Source organism: Episyrphus balteatus, chromosome 1, assembly GCF_945859705.1.
Source record: "Episyrphus balteatus chromosome 1, idEpiBalt1.1, whole genome shotgun sequence".
Classification (NCBI taxonomy): Eukaryota; Metazoa; Arthropoda; class Insecta; order Diptera; family Syrphidae; genus Episyrphus; species Episyrphus balteatus.
In genome coordinates, this window is record NC_079134.1 from 161,281,844 (window position 1) to 161,300,459 (window position 18,616).

Consider the following 18,616-nt stretch of genomic DNA (forward strand, 5'->3'; position numbering starts at 1 on the left):
AAACAAATTCTAAAGTTGAAACTAAAAATCCTCAAGTTCAGTTCAACTTTAAGTGAATAAAATCGCAGTTAGTGTTTCGCTCTATAACTCAGAAGTAAGAAAAATGTAGTTAGGGCCTTTACTTTATTATGGGCAGTATACTTTTACTTCTTATTATAAAATTTCGAAAAAGAAAAGCCAATTTCGTCGAAACATTCGAAATGAGCCTTCTTATATCTTTATCTCTTTTTTTTTGGTATCGTTTTTTAACGATAGTCGATTTACACAATCGCAATTTGACAAATACGCAAATTGCGTTTTACGCAATTTTTACTTTTCTTTTGTTATTTAATAATTCTATTAAAAAAAATAATAAAATTGAAATTATGGACATATTTTTCTTGATTTTGACTATTTATTTTATGAGTCTAATGAAGAAAATCATCTTTCCGAGAATTTTATCTCTGCCATTGCCAATTGAAGATTGAGATCAATTGTTTGTTTTATCGTTTTGTTGTGTTGTGGTGGTTTAATAATAATATTGGAGTATATTTATATTTTTTATGTTCATTGCAATCAGTGGAAATAAAATTGGCTTCGAAGTTTGCCAAATTGTTTTTCTAAGCAAGTAAAACGAAAGTCAAACGATAGGCAAATGACAGCTGTAAGCATTAACGAGTATCGTTGAAATAAAACGATTATCGTAATACCTAATAGCAATTTAACAAGAACGACGAACAACGATAATCGTTTTACAAAATAGGGCCCCTGGGGCCCTATCCATCGCGGATGTGTTTTAGGAAATGTCTGAATTATCCATATTATTATTTAAAATAATGTGAACAATACCTATCTGTCTTGTGAATTTAAATTTCCGTTCATAAACGATTAATAAAATTTTTAATGATCGTTAATTTATGTTTATGACACAATAATTTTATAATCCGCCCCAAAAGATAATTTCTATGTCAAAGGAATACGTGTTTTTCTTTATTTTAGAACTCACAATTAGTGAAGACACTATTCCTTTTGGGATAACATCGTCGCTTATAAGCCCTTACAACGATGATATGCTTGGCGAAAAAACAACTGCCGCAAATGCTTACAAGCGAGGGAATTGTGACCAAAAAGAACACTTGTATCAGCAAACAAAAAATTCCATCAGGGCCATAAAAATGCAAAAAACTGTTAAAGCTGCGAATATCAGACTAAAAAGTTTCCAAAATATATCCGAAATGCAAACAGTACCAGAACCAGAAACGCTTATAAGCAGAAATTCATATAAAACACCTAAAGTAGAGGCATTCTTAAGTTCTTCAACTTCTGCCACAGTAGTAGAACCAACAATTTTTTATAAACCGACACAATCAGAACCGCTTATAAGTCTAACACCTTTTACAGTGCCAACATCAGAACCACTTACAAGTGTAAGGGAAGAGAGAAAAAAGTCAGAAAAGTATACTATAGCAAATTCTAAGAAAACGACAAAAACAAAAACTGCAGAAATACTTGCTGAAAGAGCCGAGTACATGAAAGAGTATCGTGCTCGAAGAAAACAACGTATAGCCCTTTTAAGTTTAACTTCGCACAGAACGCTCATTGAAGAGGACCTTAAACAAAAGAAAACTTGGCCACGAAAAAAATCCAAAAAGTTTAGTTTAACAAATTCCGACAAGGCGACCGAAACAGCTACAAAAAAACTTGCAAGAGCCAAGTACATGCGGGAGTATCGTGCCCGACATAAAAAAAAACAAAAACGAAATATACGTTCCTACGGACCGTTCAGTAAAGAAGAGCTCCAGCAAAGAGAAACCAAAAATTGAATGATGATGGATGGATTGAAAAATGAAATTCCTTTCAATGTAATGAAGTGAAAGTAAACTATGTTGAAGAATATAAATTTTCATTTTTCTTCTACTTGCCAAATATCATTTTTAAAACATAATCTTTATAATAAAGCTAAACTTTTGGGCCATAACATTTAACTATATGCGATTTATTTATTCTTAAAAACTACACGTAAAAAAGCACCCTTTACTTTACCGCTGATGGTTTCAAATTTTGATTATGTGGCTTACCCACGGAAAAACTACCAAAGTTTTGTGTGGAATTATTTTGTATTAGTTTCAAGGGAACTTCTAGTTCAAAATTAAAAGAATAGCATCAATTAATTTCACGTAAAGCTTTTTAACACCATTCGTCAGCTTTGAAGTTCTTATTTGAGATAACTTGAAGACTTTGAAGGCTTGTTGATAAATTTTTTTTACAGATTTGGGTTCAGTTAGCTCAAAAATCATATTGGTTTCTTTCTAGCAGCTCTAGTTTTTGAAATTTCGACTATGTTTATTTTTTTGGTAGCTGAATCTGAATCCGAAGTCCGTTTTACTAGATCACGTCAGGTTTTCTAGATAAACTCAAAAAGAGGTCACAGACAACCTGACTCAAACACCTTTTTTGGGGTTATCTCGAAAACCTGACGTGCTGGGGCAAATTTGACTTCGAATTCGGTTTCAGCGACCCAAAAAACATATAAAGATTAACATAGTCGCACACCCAAGTCAGAACTTTTTTTAAATTTTTGTGTGGCTGTGTTATTATTTCTATCTTCGTGACGTTTTTATGAATATATATTGAATCCTAAGCGGGCTTTAGGTCGTTATTTAATATTCTAAAATTACTGTCAACGTTTCAAACGTGTTTACGTTCTTCGTCAGGACTCTATAAATTGGAAAATATAAAAAAAAGAGTTTTCTTAAAATTGTCGGTTTTGGTTTTTTATGCTTTTTTTTAATTTCAAATATGTATTTCAAAATTCTAATATTAAAGTCTTCAAAAAGACTTAAATTTTCAAAATTTCAAAATATAAAAAAATTTTATTTAATTATTTGATAAGAAATTCAAAATTTGTTATCAAATCTAATTTACAAGTTGAATAAAAAGTTTAACCCAAAATGCCTCTTTTACAAACCAAATTCTCTACTAAAGTGTTCTTATTTTTTGATATTTTGAAACGTTGACAGTAATTTTATGGTGTTTTCGTTTGGTAAAAAAATCAATTTATTTTTTGATCTAAATCTGTCAAAAAACTGTTGTCGCGACTACTTTATTGTAGTTGAACAAATCAAAAATTGTTTTTTTTTTTGACAGATTTAGATAAAAAAATTAATTGATTTTTTTACCAAACGAAAACACCATTAGAATACTCAATAACGACCTAAAAGCCGCTTAGGATACAATATAAAAAAAAATTAACAAACAAAAATTTCGGTCAAATAAAATAAGTTTTGTGAAAAAAATTGTATTGCAATAAGAAAAAAAAGTTTATTTTCAAATGTCAGTGAATAATTTCGTCGATAGAATTATTTTTTGGAGAGAACGAAAATGATGAAGAAATTCGATTTAAGGAAGCCATTATAAGAAACAAAAAATACGGGATGCTTCAAATCCATTGGACTTAGGAGAAGATATGAGTGTTTTTTAATTACAACTCACTGTCCGCGAATCGTTTTCTTTAGTTTTTTACTGCATTTCTGACTTTCTAAAAAAGCATTCGAATTCTAACTATTCTAGTCCTAAATCAAGTACCTAAATATTTTGTTTAAAAAATTTTAATTAGGTTTTTTTTATTTAATAAAACAAACCTAATTAAAAAAAAAATACATACACTTTCTTTGGAATAGCAATCCTCACGTTAAAAAACCAAGGCCAGCAACAAGAAATAAACTTAAAACAAATGAAACGTGATAACAAAAATAGCCCATTCCCAATTGTATTTTGATCAATGTTCACAATAGAGAAAAATTTATCAATTGACAACCGTAATACCAAAATGTCCATCAATTGATAAGTTTATCGTTTATCTATTGTATACGCAATTTCACGAATACGCGGTTTTAAAAACGATAATCCTTTTACGCAATAGGGGCTATGATAACGATCTATTCAAGGATAAATCGTTTTAAAGAATAGGGTACTGATACTGCCCTAGTAGTACCAGCGGTCTAGAAATTAAAACTTTCCGATTTTATACACTATGGCCAGAGATACCCAAAAGAGATGAGAAACTTCTGACGTCATACGGGTTTGCCTACAAGCTGCTTTAGACATTTTTGGATAAGTATGCGTGAAAAAATATACATTTTTGGCTAAGTATACGTGAAAAATCGTAGATTTTTGCTTAGGTGTGCGTAAAAACACCGTGGCTACACTATGTGTGTTTTTCACATTTATTCACGAATACAAAAGAGATTACAACAACACGAAATAAACAAATGGGTTTTGGGGGGTAAAACGTACGAAAGTTTCCCATCTCCTTTGGGTATCTCTGCTATGGCTATCGCTATGGCTGATTAGCAAGTGAAGTGTATCGGTGGAAAATGATGATTAAGGTTCAGTTAAAAAAAAAAAAAAAGTTAAATACAAAACATGTTTTTTAAGCCAAAGCTAAGTTTTACGTCAGTTAAATTAAGCCTAGTTTGCGATACAACATGTTTTCAATGTGAAATCATCGATTGATTGTCGTCAACATATATGTAGTTTAGGCCATTTGGAATAAATAATTCGTGGATTATTTTCTACAAAAATCTCGTTTATTTTTCATCGCAGATAAATGTTTTGAGAAATGTCGGAATTATCCATATTATTCTTTAAAATAATATAAACAATTGTCTATTACCTTACTGTCTTTTCGTGAATTTAAATTTCCGTTCATAAACGATTAATAACTTTTAATGATCGTTAATTTATGTTTATAACACAATATAAATTTATAATCCGCATCACAAGTTAATTTCTATGACAAAGGAATACGTGTTTTTCTTTATTTTAGAACTCACAATTAGTGAAGACACTATTCCTTTTGGGATAACATCGTCGCTTATAAGCCTTTACAACGAAGATATGCCTGGCGAAAGAACAACTGCCGCAAAAGTACCAGAACCAGAAACGCTTATAAGTAGAAATTCTTATAAAACACCTAAAGTGGAGGCGTTCCTAAGTGCCACTTCTGCCACAATACCCGAACCAACAAATTTTTATAAACCGACAGAACCAGAACCGCTTATAAGTCTAACCGCTTTTACAGTGCCAACATCAGAAACACTTACAAGTTTAATTTCTGAAAGATCGCTCAGGGAAGAGGAAGAGCTTCAGCAAATAAAAACTGTCAGGGCCGAATACAATCATGAGTATTATAAACTTAAAAATTCAGAAAAGTATACTGTAGCAAATTCTAAGAAAACGACAAAAACAAAATCTGCAGAAAAAAATGCTGCAAAAGCCAGGCGCGAGAGAGAGTATAAAGCTAAAAAAAAAATAAAAGCTATTTTAACTTTAACTTCGCTCAGAACGATTATTGAACAAATGCCGACGAGGCGACCGAAACCAGATCACTTTTAAGTCCACCTTACGTACCACCAAAATCAGGAAAAACCACTTATAAGTTCAACTTATTTAACAGCTTTTTCATACGGAAAAGTTGAATCAAAGAATAAAAACTGATACAGCTGCGAAAAAACTTGCAAGAGCCAAGTACATGCGGGAGTATCGTGCCCGACATATAAAAAAAAATAAACAAAATACGTTCCTACGGACCGTTCAGTAATAAAGAGGAGCTCCAGGAAAGAGAAACCAAAAATTGAATGATGATGGGTGGATTGAAAAAAAAAAAAAATTGCTTTAAATGTAATGAAGTAAAAGTAAATATAAAGAAGTAAAAGTTGCTAACTAAATTTTTATTTTTCTACTTCAAAAACATTTTAAAAACATAATGGAAAACAATTATCTTTAAAATAAAGCTTAATTTTGGCCATTATGTAAAAATATTTGTGATTTATTTCTTCTTGAAAACTACATGTAAAAAAACATCCTTTCAAATTTTGATTATGTGGTTTACCACGGAGAAACTTTACCAAAGTTTTGTGTGGAATCATTTTGTATTAGTTACCAGGGAACTTCTGGTTCAAAATTAAAAGAATAACATCAATGAAAAAAGCTTTTGAACACCAGCTTGTCAGCTTTGAAATACTTATTGAGATAATTGTCGGGATCGTACAGCATCACCGAAGGCTTGTTGACAAACAGTATTTTTGGAAGTTCTTAAATTTATAAAATGTACATTTTTTCCCAAATCACATGTTTTCTACATTATTGGAAAGGTCTTTTTAAAGTAATACATATAAAATAGGTCAAAATAGCTGAGTTCCAAAAAAAAATATTTTGGCCATGTAATCAGGTTAAACATAATCCTTCCAGTCAAATGAATCTTCAACTAGCTGTATCAAATTTTGCATCTTAAGTTTTTTACCTGGTCTCTCCATCCATTCACTGGAGATAGGGTTTATTCTCTTCCAAGTAACCCCTTGTACCCTGGTCTTGAAGACTACGTGCTGAAGTGGTGATGTTCATTTTCTCATGTTACAATTAATGATGTCATCTTATGGTATAGTTCTTGGTTATTTTCGCAATTATAATAAAATCAAGTCCTTGAATCTCTAATCTATAGCTGCAACATTTTGTTAAGAAACATTAAAAAAGTTGACGAAAGTTGATTATATTGGTTTCTTTTTAGTTGCTCTAGTTTTTGAAATATATTTGGGGAATATTCACACTGATTTTTAAGTTTTCCTTATTTTGAGCGTTTACTAAAATTTTCCAGAAAAAAATTATACTAAACTGAATGTATTTGCGGTCAGTAAATTTAAAAATCACATTAATTTATTTCTTCGAGCTCTATTTTTTGAAATATTTTTGCTATCCACATTTTGAAGGTTATTTCGTACTTATTTTAAAATCATGCTTATTTTGACTGTTTGTTAACATTTTCCAGAAATTTTTGCATTTATAATTTGATCCAGCAGTTTGTACCACCCCCAATTTTTTTTTTTGCTTATTCGATAGAAAATTAGGAAAATATCATAACCCTGAACTCTCGACTTCTGTTCATTTTAGGTAAAAGTTGGTTACACAAAAAAAAACGTAGAAAATTAAATTTCGCGTTTTTATGTCGAAAATATTTCTTCGATATTCTAAATATTAAAAAAGTTACAAGCCAAAAAAGTAAATAAAAAAACGAAAAAAATAAAAAAAACTTCTGGGTAAAATTATAAATGCACTGGACTATTTCGGAATCAAGTCCTTGGATCCTTGTTGACAAGCATTTAATAAAGTTGAAGTTATTTATCAAAATGTAGTATATTTCTGCTTTTTGATATCCGTTTTAATTTTTGTCCATTTATAAGCATTATTAATTAAGACCATTATGATTATTTGCCAAAACATTTCGACAATGCTCATAATGATGTCCTAATAATTGTGCTTGGTAAATCATTTTTGTTATCTCTCTTTTTGTTGCAGCTTCGGAGGGATCCTTAGTAAATAATGAGGAGCAATCCCTCACACCATCATCATGTGATATCTCGAATAAAATTCGATTATATTTAAAGAACTCTCACATCCCGTCAATAATTCCCACAGTATCTCAGTCAGTCGAACAGGCAAAGGATAAAAACCAAAAACAACAACAAACAACAACACAATCACTGTCCAGTTTGACAGTAGTTGCAGTGGGTTCGAATTCTATCAATGACGCTGATCAATCGAATATTATTTCATCGTCTCATCAAAAAGAAACAAACCCCCTTGAAGATCAATCAATTGTTGTAAATTATTACACCAGAAATACTGATTCAATGGAAATTGATAGCAATGTCTTGGATGAAAGTTTAAGTACAGATGTCGATTCATCATCAGCAAATCAAAAGAATAAGAAAGTCGAACCAATATCGGGAGTACTTATTCCAAGAGATAGGAAACCCAAAAGCCTAAGAAATAGAAGAAGAGACAGAGCAAGAAGATTAGCCCATAGAAGTAGATGGCAAGCTGATGTGGTGCCCTTTGAACGAATTCTAGAAACTACTCTTGGTCCTGGTAGTGACAAATCTGATATAAATAAAAGTGACAAAAATAAGTTACGCAAAATGTGGGCGATAGAAAATCGGTTACAAGGTACAAGTAGCGCTACCGTAACCAAATCATCTACTAGAAACCGAAATGACAATGATGTACAAACATCAGATGAAGTTCGAGGCTATTGTCCTCCACCTTCAACAAGTAGTCAAAATGTGGGTAGGGTGATTACCACAATTGGCAGTCATACAATGGAATTTCCTTCAGAACAATCAGCTGAAAACCAATATGCCATGAATCACGATGGTATGAATATGCCATTTCCTAAAGTTGACAGTCAACAGATGGCGCCAAATTTCAGGGATGGTCAATTTGGTGATCCAAATATGAACTTTGGCCCACCACCACCTCATGAAAGATTGGTTTCCGATAGGGGACCACCTTCAACCATGAGTAACAGCCAATGGAACAAGTTGCGTTCCTCAGAAAGAATTGCAAATCTTTTATCCCGTCGCGATGTGCACGTATCTCTTGTAAGTAATATACCTAAGGATTTTAAACCTCCACCAGACGCTCCTCCAACTGTGTATCTTAGAGATCTGTTACATCTAGTCAGTTTCAATATTGACAATATAATTGAATTGGATGACTTTAGAAGATATCATTTGAAAGAAAAACAAAATTATGCTCGCCATTTACTTCAGCCATGTAAGCAATGGCGAAAGCCACCAGGGAGTGTACGGAATGCCATCATGAAAGGATATTTTTAAATGATTAGGTATATAAATATTTGTTGTATACTACCTTCTGTAGTTTGCATGCATTATAGAAAGCATGCAACTTTTGTTACTCATATAAAATTAATTATTTTGATGAATTTTCTAAAATTAAGAAAATAAGATACTATTTATAAGATAGTTGTTAAGGACTAAGTTCTTGTAAAAAATAAAAATATTAATACCTTGTTCAACATTTTTGTCAATGTTATTTAAGTGAATTATTAAACATTAATAAAAAGAACAAATTATTAAATGGTTATCGTCTTTTAGTGTATTTTATTTAAAGATACAAAATATTTTTGATTATGTATACGATTCGAAAGCTTTATCCCATCCCAAAAACAAAAATTAGAACTTTGTCAAAAATTTAATTAAAGTTAATTTATTACTGGAAAGTGAAAACTGAAATTTTTCTAAATAGCGGAAGGAAAAATTGGACAAAAATTATTTTTCACGTGCTAATTTGGTAATATTTGTGACCAAAATATAATTAATTTGTGAAATCTTTTAAATTCAGTAAAAAAAAAAAAACACCAGACATTTCGAAATTATTTCAGTCCTAGCGGTCGTGTAAAACGTCTAAGAACTGAACTATAAAGATAAACGTTTTATTTGTCATCAAAACCAACAATAAAATGAATCATTTTCTTTTTGGGACCAATTACAGATTTAAGTGTGTCTTCGAAAAAAACACCCTTTCACCAAAATTTTTTTTATGAAAACTCTTTATTTTTGCTTTCTATCCCAAATTCAATGTTTTTACCAAATTTCATTAGGGTGACCCATCATTTTTGTTTCCATTAAAAAAAAAAACATGATATTTTTATAGACACTTTAGATTCTTGTTTCTTATTATAAAAGTAACATAATTGCTGAATTTCAATAGGGTACTAATATTACTCTAGTATTACAGACTTTTTCAAATACACCCATATTTTCTCTACCTCTAAAAAAAACACCCTTTCACATGAAAAAAATTTAAAGATTTCCTTTATTCGTAATTCCTATGGGAAAGAGTACATATTAATGATTTTTGTAAGGATACCTTTTATACATACCATTGATTTTATCGGACTTATCGCGAGTTTTCCCTATTTCCCAAAAAAAAACACCCTTTCACCTAAAATATTTGTATAGACTGTTTGTGTTCTTGGTTTCCGTTATAAATAAAACAGTTTTATTAATCTTCAGTGGTGTAACAATTTTTTCCCAGTTCTTGTGGTACAAATTCCAAATTTCATTATTCCTTAAAAAAAAAACTTAATTCTTATACCAACTATAACTTTTCCACCAATTAATAAAATTTAAGTCAGCTGTTATGATACCTTTCTCACACATAACTCAACCCATAAAAAAAAAACACCATTTCAACAAAAATATTTTTAAGAACTTTTTGAATCCTTCGTCCCTACTTTATTTAAAATCTCCATCCCGAATTTTATCAGTGTATGTAGCATGTTTTTCACATGGGTTTCGGTTATATTTAACCTGTTGAGGTCAAAAAATGAGGACCCTTGTTTTTAATCTGCAATAATCTTAGAGCAATCGTATTGACTTTATTTTTATGTCATTAGATTCAGCATCAAAAAATACCTGAAAAACATGTGTCATATGATGATATTTCACAAACAATTTGTTTCACTATTTTTTTGAGCTTCACCCCCTCCCTCTTGTCTGAGCAAAACACCCTTCCACACATCTTTTTTTTTATAGACTTTTTATCCTTGGTTCTTATCCCAAAAGCAAACTTCATGAGTGTAACAATTTTTTTTTTCATTTGTTGATTTTGTATACTATTTTACCTGTACTAATTAATCTGGAAACAATGAAAATGGTTTGATAAATAGTTAAAATTCTCGCTTTTCAACATTTTCCAAATCTGTAGATTTATTAAAAATTGTATTCTCAATTTGTTTGGAATATTGTTTTCAATTTCGAATTTTATTTGGAAAAAGTTTTGAACCATTCCCGAAATTAGTATTTTTTAACCGATATTGATGTTTCATCCGATTGAAGAGATTTTGAATCTCGATTTTGACAATTTGTTTAATACAAAATATAATTCTTTTAATATAATAATACGATAAAACGTAATGAAAATTGTATATAAAAGGTTTTGAAATTATGGGCGATATTTTATTATTTATGTTGTTATTTTGATTGTAGGTATTTCATGTTTTATCCTAACCATATGATCAATATGTATGTAAATGTGACACAATTGATTAACGACTTAGCTAACACTAATAGAAGTTCTTAAGTGTCTTTTAACAATTATTTAATAACATAAAATTTATTTATGTTAAAAAATATTTAAGAAAAAACATGCCCTTATTGCGAGTGTAGTTTGTACTTTTACATTACTTACATTGTATTAATAAACTTCGAAAGTGTTTTTTTGGCATGTTATGAAAGTGAACATAGGATATGTGTCAATATTTCAAATAACTTTTAGTTCAGTCTTTAACAGATTTTGTAATTAAAATTAACAAAACAAAAAGTTACAAACAAAAATTTAATTTAACTTGATTCGAAAACTTTTGGCCAATATGGCCCACCAGGCGGTAAATTGGTCCACCCTGTCCAATGATTTTTGGGGAACAGCTAAATTAATATACAAAATACTCCATCATATGCTTCTTCCACTCATTCTTTCGTGGTTTGAAATATTTTAGCCTTCAAAATTCAAAAAAGAGAAAACGTACCATCTTCCCCATCACTTAAGACTGAGGCTAAACTGATTTGGAGTTTTTTGCAATAAACAATGGAAAATACACTGGTGGTCCATATTACCCAAGTGGGCCATATTTGCCACACTAATCATATTTACATAACAAATTATGAATTTTGTTTTGTGTTTAATGCACTGTACAGCGTACATAAAATTTTTACTAAACATGCATGTATTGCTTTGAATTTTGTTATTGAAATTTATGTAGACATGGCAATGATGACATTTCAATGAAAGCTGCTTACCATGCGAAAACAGTTTAAAAAGTAATCGAAATCGAACTCGAAATATTAATACAAGATGAAACAATGACCAATTGCTCATTATTTAACTTCATTTTGCTTGAAAAGAAGACATTTGACCTATCTAGGACACTCATGCAAATACTACTAAGGACCATATGATAAATTAGAGATTCATTCAAAATAAAAAAACTCGTCTATTGTTCACAGTTTAAAATATTTATGTAATTATTTCCATTGAAATACTCGATCAGGTTCATTCCTTCTCTTCAGAGGCACTCGCAATAAGGGTCATCATTTGCTCCATATAGCTGTTAATATAATTCCATGCAATTTTACAGAAAATCCGATGGTGTCCTCAACAACTACTCAAACGAGTGTACCTCACTCATCGATAAAACAAACGAGTGTACCTCACTCATCGATAAAACAAGAAAAGAAATTGAATAAGATGCCAACTGTTTCAAGTGCTAAACCTACAGTGACTTCAGTGAACAAGAACAAGAAAACTAATTTAAATTTATTGCACAACCTTAATAATGCACATAGTCTTCTGTGCAATCTTTATTTTATAGAAAGTATCGCACAAAATGTTTGTATGACTCATTTGACCATTAATGAACGTCCACAACTCAAATCTTTGACTTATCTTTTGAAATTAGTCGAAACAAAAATTGACAACGTTCAAGGATTGAGCTATAAAAAGAAAGTAGATTTGAAAAGAAGTCAAATGTTTGCACGTCAAATTCTTGAAAAGGCCAGAGAATGGAAATTCATACCAATAAATTTAAAGGCAGCAATCAGGAGTGGAATTATATAATTAATGTTGTATCTAGTTTTTTTTTTAATATAAAATTATCTTGCATATATACATGTTCCTACTGTACAATGTATATTACATTAATTTTTATACTATTATGAAAACTTTATTTGATATAACTTTGAAGTCTGAATTCATCTGTGAAAAGAAATTTATTGTTAAAGTTTTAGAGTTTTATAAAAAAAATGGTGAAAAAAAATCGGTTCCATTTTTATAACAAATGTTATTGAATTACAAAAATAAAAAAAAATTTGAATAGAAAATATTTCTATATATTTTTCTTTTGTGAGAGACGATTTTTTTTTGGATCGAAAAATAAAAAAAATACTTATCAATTGTTAGAGTAATGTGCACAGTTTAAAGACCCTCCATAACAAACACCCCATTCCTCCATCCAGATCTGGGTTATGTATCAAAGTTTTTCGAAAATATGCATTTTTTCTTCATATTTCGACCTCCAATCCAACCTTCCCTCCCCATTCTCTTTTTTACCAAATGCCTTAAACTATTTTTCGCAGGAAAATACTTATTCTAAGTAAATATTCAACTTAATTGTAATGTAAAGTTTCATAGCTCAATTTAGCATTTTCTAGCTTCTTTAATCTTTTATGTATTTATAAATTGTTAAAAATTTTCATTATTTTATCTTTATTATTTTTTTTTTTTTCAATTTAGAAATAACTTTTTTTTTGTACTTAGTCGCCAAAACTTTGATTAAAAAACTCATTTCAGTAAAATTTCTTACTACCATAATCCAACATCTAAAAATGATTTGTTAGTCACAAAAAGCATTGCAATATCACTCGTTCTTAAATTAAACATAATCCCGGTTGGTAAGTCTGAAAAGTATAAAAATTTTAATAATGCCAGAAAACTGCAAAGTCTATAAGCTAAGTTGTTGACCTCTGTAGGTACTTATTTATCGAATAAAAGGATCAAATTAAAGTAAAAACGTTTCGGTGTTGGTTTATTTTGCTACAAATGATAAAATCGGCACACATAAAAAAGTGGCGTGTACAACGACCTAGAATCTTAATACGAGGTCTGTTTGGGTCAATCAGGTCTTGGTTTTCAGAAAAGTGTAAAAAAAAAAAAAACAATAAAATACATTGTTCGGCGGTTTTTGCACTCCATTCAAAACATGGACCTTTACGGGACAAACGGACTTTTAAATTATCCCACGCCTCTTTCCCCCCCAGATACCGCACGCGCTGGGGTCCATTTACACCGAGTATGATGGCACTTGCGGTGGCAAGTCATATCGGCACTTAAATTAGAGTTTTTTGAAGAAAAAAAATAAACACGAGATAAGAGCGGGGCTGCTTATTACAAGCAGATACAAAATGTAAAAATAAATATGTAACTATATGGGAGCATGGGGAAACATACAACCATATAGAAAAAGAATTAAAATAAAGTATTAAATAAAGTTAAAATTTAAAAATAAGTAAAAAAAATTAAAAAAGTGTAGAAAAAAAAACAATAAATAAAATAAAAAAGCATGCTTATGCACTTGTTAGATCAGTAAAAAAAATAAAAAGTCCAGTTTCAGTTTCTCTTTTACTATTTCACTATTTACTAATCTTTACTAATCTTTAGGTCCAAGAGGGCTATGAAATACCATATAGTAGGTTTTTTTGTGTGATCTTGCTGTTATTACAATCAAAAATATTACAATTTTTATTAACATTCCTTAACATTCTCGTAATCGGTTCATTTTTGCCATAATCAGTTCTATGAAGAGCTTGATGAAATTGCGGGGTCGTTCTGAGAGAATAGGAACTTACGTTAAAACTAATTTGCTCGAGGAGGGTGGAGTTTTCAATTACATTACATAAAACTTGGTGTATGAAAATAACATCGGCAACTTCGCGACGTTTTTCTAAAGATTGTAAGTTAATGAGTTGCAAACGTTCTTGATAAGGGGGCAAGTTGAAATTATCAACCCACGGAAGTCCTCTTAAGGCAAAACGGAGGAATCTACGCTGTACTGCTTCAATTCTCTTGATGTGGACTTGGTGATAAGGGGACCAGACTTGGCTAGCATATTCAAGTAAAGGCCTCACAAACGTGGTATAAAGTGATTTCGTAACGTAAGGGTCAGAAAACTCTTTAGACCAGCGCTTGACGAAACCTAAAGCAGAATTAGCCCTAGATATAATATTGTCATAGTGGGATCTGAAGTTAAGTTCATTATCACAAATTACACCCAAATCCTTAATGGTTGTTACTCTTGAAACAATACATTCATTGATAAAATAGTCACGTGGTGGAGGACGGAGTCGTTTGCGGGAATATGTGATTGCTTGGCATTTTTCAACATTAAGATCTAAATTATTTTTCTGACACCAAACAAAGAAATTGTCTAAATCAATTTGCAAAAGCAAAGGGTCGTTTGACGATGAAATTGTCCTAAAGATTTTCATATCATCTGCGTACGTAGAGACTTCACAATGCTGAATGACTGATTCTACGTCATTGATTGTCAAAATAAAAATTATGGGGCCTAAATGACTTCCTTGTGGGACGCCCGACTTTGCAATAAATGGATCTGAGATTGAAGATCTAAAAAGTACTTGATATTTACGATTATAAAGGTATGAATTCATCCATTGAATAAAACCGGGAGGAAATCCTAGAGCTTTAAGTTTAAACGATATAATTTTATGTGATATTCTATCAAACGCCTTGCTAAAGTCTGTAGCAATGACATCAACTTCGTTCTTATTTTCTAATGATTTCAAAGTGTACGATACAAACTCGGTTAAATTAGTGGTCGTAGATTTGCCTTTCAGAAAACCGTGTTGTCTGGCTGAAAACAATGATTTACAATTAAAATATAGTGTGTCGAAGATAATACTTTCAAAAAGTTTTGGGATGCACGATAATTTGGCAATTGGTCTATAGTTAGCAATATCATTTTTGCATCCCTTTTTGTGAATAGGGATGATGAATGAATCCTTCCAGATTGATGGAAAAAACCCTAGAGTTATGGATTTTTGAAACAGAGTGGCAATAGGTGAGGCTAAATGGGCTACACAATTTTTTAGTACAATCGCGGGCAAGCCATCAGGACCCGATGAGAAATCATTCTTAAGTTTATGAATTTTTTGTATCACGTCTTCAACAGTAATATTAATTGATACTAAAGATGTTTGGTTACAGTTATTCATGTAGGTGAAATAGTTACTATCAGGCACAAAGTTACTATCAGAAAACGCAAGACTGAAAAAATTGGCAAATAAATTAGTTATAACTTTAGAATCACTAGAAGAGTGATTTAAATAATTTAAGGTATTAGGATAACCGTCTGACTTTCTTTTTAGATTAATAAATTGCCAAAAACGCTTAGGGTTTGAAATTAAATCAATTTGCATTTGATTGATGTAGTCATCGTAGAGAAGTTTTGAAAGGCTCGAAAATTCATTGCTTACATCCATATAAAGAGAAAAATCCATGTCTGATCTAGATCTTAAATATTTCTTCCATAGAGCGTTTCGGGAGTTGCGTAGAGAACGAAGCTCCTTTGAATACCATGGGGGTGAAGAAGACATATTTTTCTTTTGTGAATATGGTACTGACTGGTAAAAACATTCGAAAATGGCTACGTAAAAATTGGTGGTTAAACTATCGATACTATCGTTGACACTATTTAAAATAAGATCAAAATTTATATTACTTAGAAGCTCATTCAGTTTGTTAAAGTTAGCCTTCCGGAAATTAAAACAATATTGTTTTTCAGACTCTACTTCTGAGTTACAATGTTCATAGGCGAAACTTAAGCATAGTGGTGGATGATACAGGTCAATAGTTGAGAGAATAAGGTTACTTTCCTTTACGATGCAGTTATGAGCATCATTGGAGAAGATCAGATCGAGTTGCCTATTCAAGTTATTTTTTATATCGCTAATCTGAAGTAAGCCGCAATCAGACAGATTATCAGTGAATAAAATTTCTTTTTCGGTTGTTGCGTTAGTTGCAATAAAATGTGAGTCATCATCGGACTTTGACCACGACAGATTAGGAAGATTAAAATCACCTAGGACCAATAAGTTATCATGAACTTCAATAGTGTCATCCAAGAAGTCAACTGCATTAATGAGATTTTGATAAGTTTCGATGGGGCTGCAAGGTCGCAAATAGCAGCACATAATATAAATGTTTTTTCGCATAAGTTTAATTTTTACACAAATCATTTCAATGTTTTCGGTATTAGGAATTTCAATCAGAGAACTGTCGTAACTAGTGTTAACAGCAATAAGAACCCCTCTTCCAGACCTATTCCCTAATTCTAACTGACCATCTTTACGGTAAACATTATAGTCTGATGAAAAAAATTCATTACTATTAAAATCATTAGTTAAATTAGTTTCGCTTAAAGCAAAAACATCAAAAGGAAGCTCTTGCGACTTTAAGAATACATCAGAAGCTTTGGAGCGGAGTCCCCTTACATTTTGATAATAAAGGGACAAGCATATTAGTTTTTTGGAGCTGCATTTAAATGGATTTTTGACCCTTGTGTGTTTTTGTTTACAAATTCTTGAATAAATGTGTTATCAGGCCATGATGAAGGGTGCATCAACAAATTAAACATAGGTTCGGGAACTGAAACTTTAAATGATGCTACTCTTCCATTAGACCTAGTAATGTTTTTACATTTCACTAAGTTTAGGTCATTAGAAACGTTATTTTTAATAAGGACAGACTTAATGTGATCTAAAATGTCTGTATGAGATGTTGAAATATCAAATTTAGAGATAAATATATTTTTGGGACAGGGTACAACTCTAGGTTGAAATATGTTTACTGGAGAATTAGTATTAGCAATAGGCAAAGTGATGTTGGTTGGGTTTTGAGTTTGAATTGAGTTTACATTGATGTTATTATTAGATAAACTTTCAGTGTTTATTGTAAGATTATTGTTGTGAACATGAAACTGCATTTCTTCCTGAATAGACATTGAAACAGGGTTTTCAAGAGCATTGACCGAAGTTTGGTTGGTAGTGGGAATCGTGGAATTAGAAATTTCAATATTGATCAATTTATTTAAACTATCTTTGGTACTTTTTAACTCATTCTCTTCTTACTCTAATTCAGCGCATCGAAACACAACCCTAAGTGAGTTTGATCAAATGTACGCATAACATTCTGAGTGCTGTGCCCCAGTTCTGTAACTTTTTCACTGGCGATAAACGTTTTTCAACATCTCTAAAATCCATTCTTTCAAATTCAGAATTTATGAATTAATAAATTATGACTTTGAACGTTTTTATTTTTATTTTGATGAGATAAAATGGATTTAAAAGTCATTCAAATATTCTATCGTCAGTGGTAAAAGTTACAGAACATGGGCACTGGTGACACAAAAAGAAATACAAACATAAAGTAAATTTGACCAGACCCACCTAAGGTTATGTATTGCGTTTGACCCTTGAAACTCCAGATTTTGAGAGAAGTGTAAAAAAAAACATCAAAAAACATTTAATTTAGCAATTTACTCAGAAACCGGGACCTGATGGGTTCAAAAACGGACCTTATACTCGGATTCAGCGCATCAAACTACATAACCCATGATGGGTCTAGTTCGTTGTTCACGCCACGTTTTCTTTTTTGTGTGCCTAACTTCCAAGCTTTATCTGCAAAATTGAAATTTTCGTCTCGCTATAATTATAAATTTTTAATCTTTTTATCAATTTTACTTACATAAATTCTACTTCGACAGTTCAAAAATATTTTAGCTCCATATGCAATTGTATCTCTATTTTAGTATTCGAAATGTCAATGAGTGTTGCTGAAAAATATTGTTTGCGTGTACAGGCAGCAAAAGATGCTAGAGAGGAAAAACATGAATTACGAAGGAAAAAACGTATGGCAATAGAGGAACGCCTTCGAAAGATAAGAGAACAAGGACGAAAATTAAGAACACAAGCGAATAAAAATCCAATATCTTCAAGAGCCTTAATGACTCCTGATGTAGATTTTTCGAAATCACCAACTCAATCAGAAAACGATTCTGATGATTATGTGGATCCTTTAAGTTCAAATTCTAATGATGATCAATCTAATCAATCAAATAATGAATCTGCTCCTCTTTCTGATCCTGGTAGTATTTGCTTGAACAAAAATTATGACTCCGCTAATATGTACTTTTATTATTTCT

At 31.0% G+C, this 18,616-nt stretch overlaps 1 protein-coding gene across 12 annotated transcripts in view; it reads left to right on the forward strand.

The window, feature by feature from the left end:
* The window catches only part of LOC129921308 (E3 SUMO-protein ligase PIAS2), a 52,079-nt gene that overhangs the window by 26,115 nt on the left and 7,348 nt on the right, over positions 1-18,616 (forward strand). For 6 of the 12 annotated variants that reach the window (XM_056003081.1, XM_056003079.1, XM_056003078.1 and 3 more), the window contains one exon: positions 18,224-18,559. The exons of 2 other annotated variants lie outside the window; for them this stretch is intronic. In XM_056003081.1, the coding sequence (XP_055859056.1) occupies positions 18,224-18,559 (336 nt within the window). Of the gene's footprint in view, positions 1-978; positions 1,891-7,332; positions 8,768-11,977; positions 12,599-18,223; positions 18,560-18,616 lie in introns of those variants that run through there. 4 more of the 12 variants (XM_056003087.1, XM_056003086.1, XM_056003084.1 and 1 more) reach the window with 4 other exon arrangements.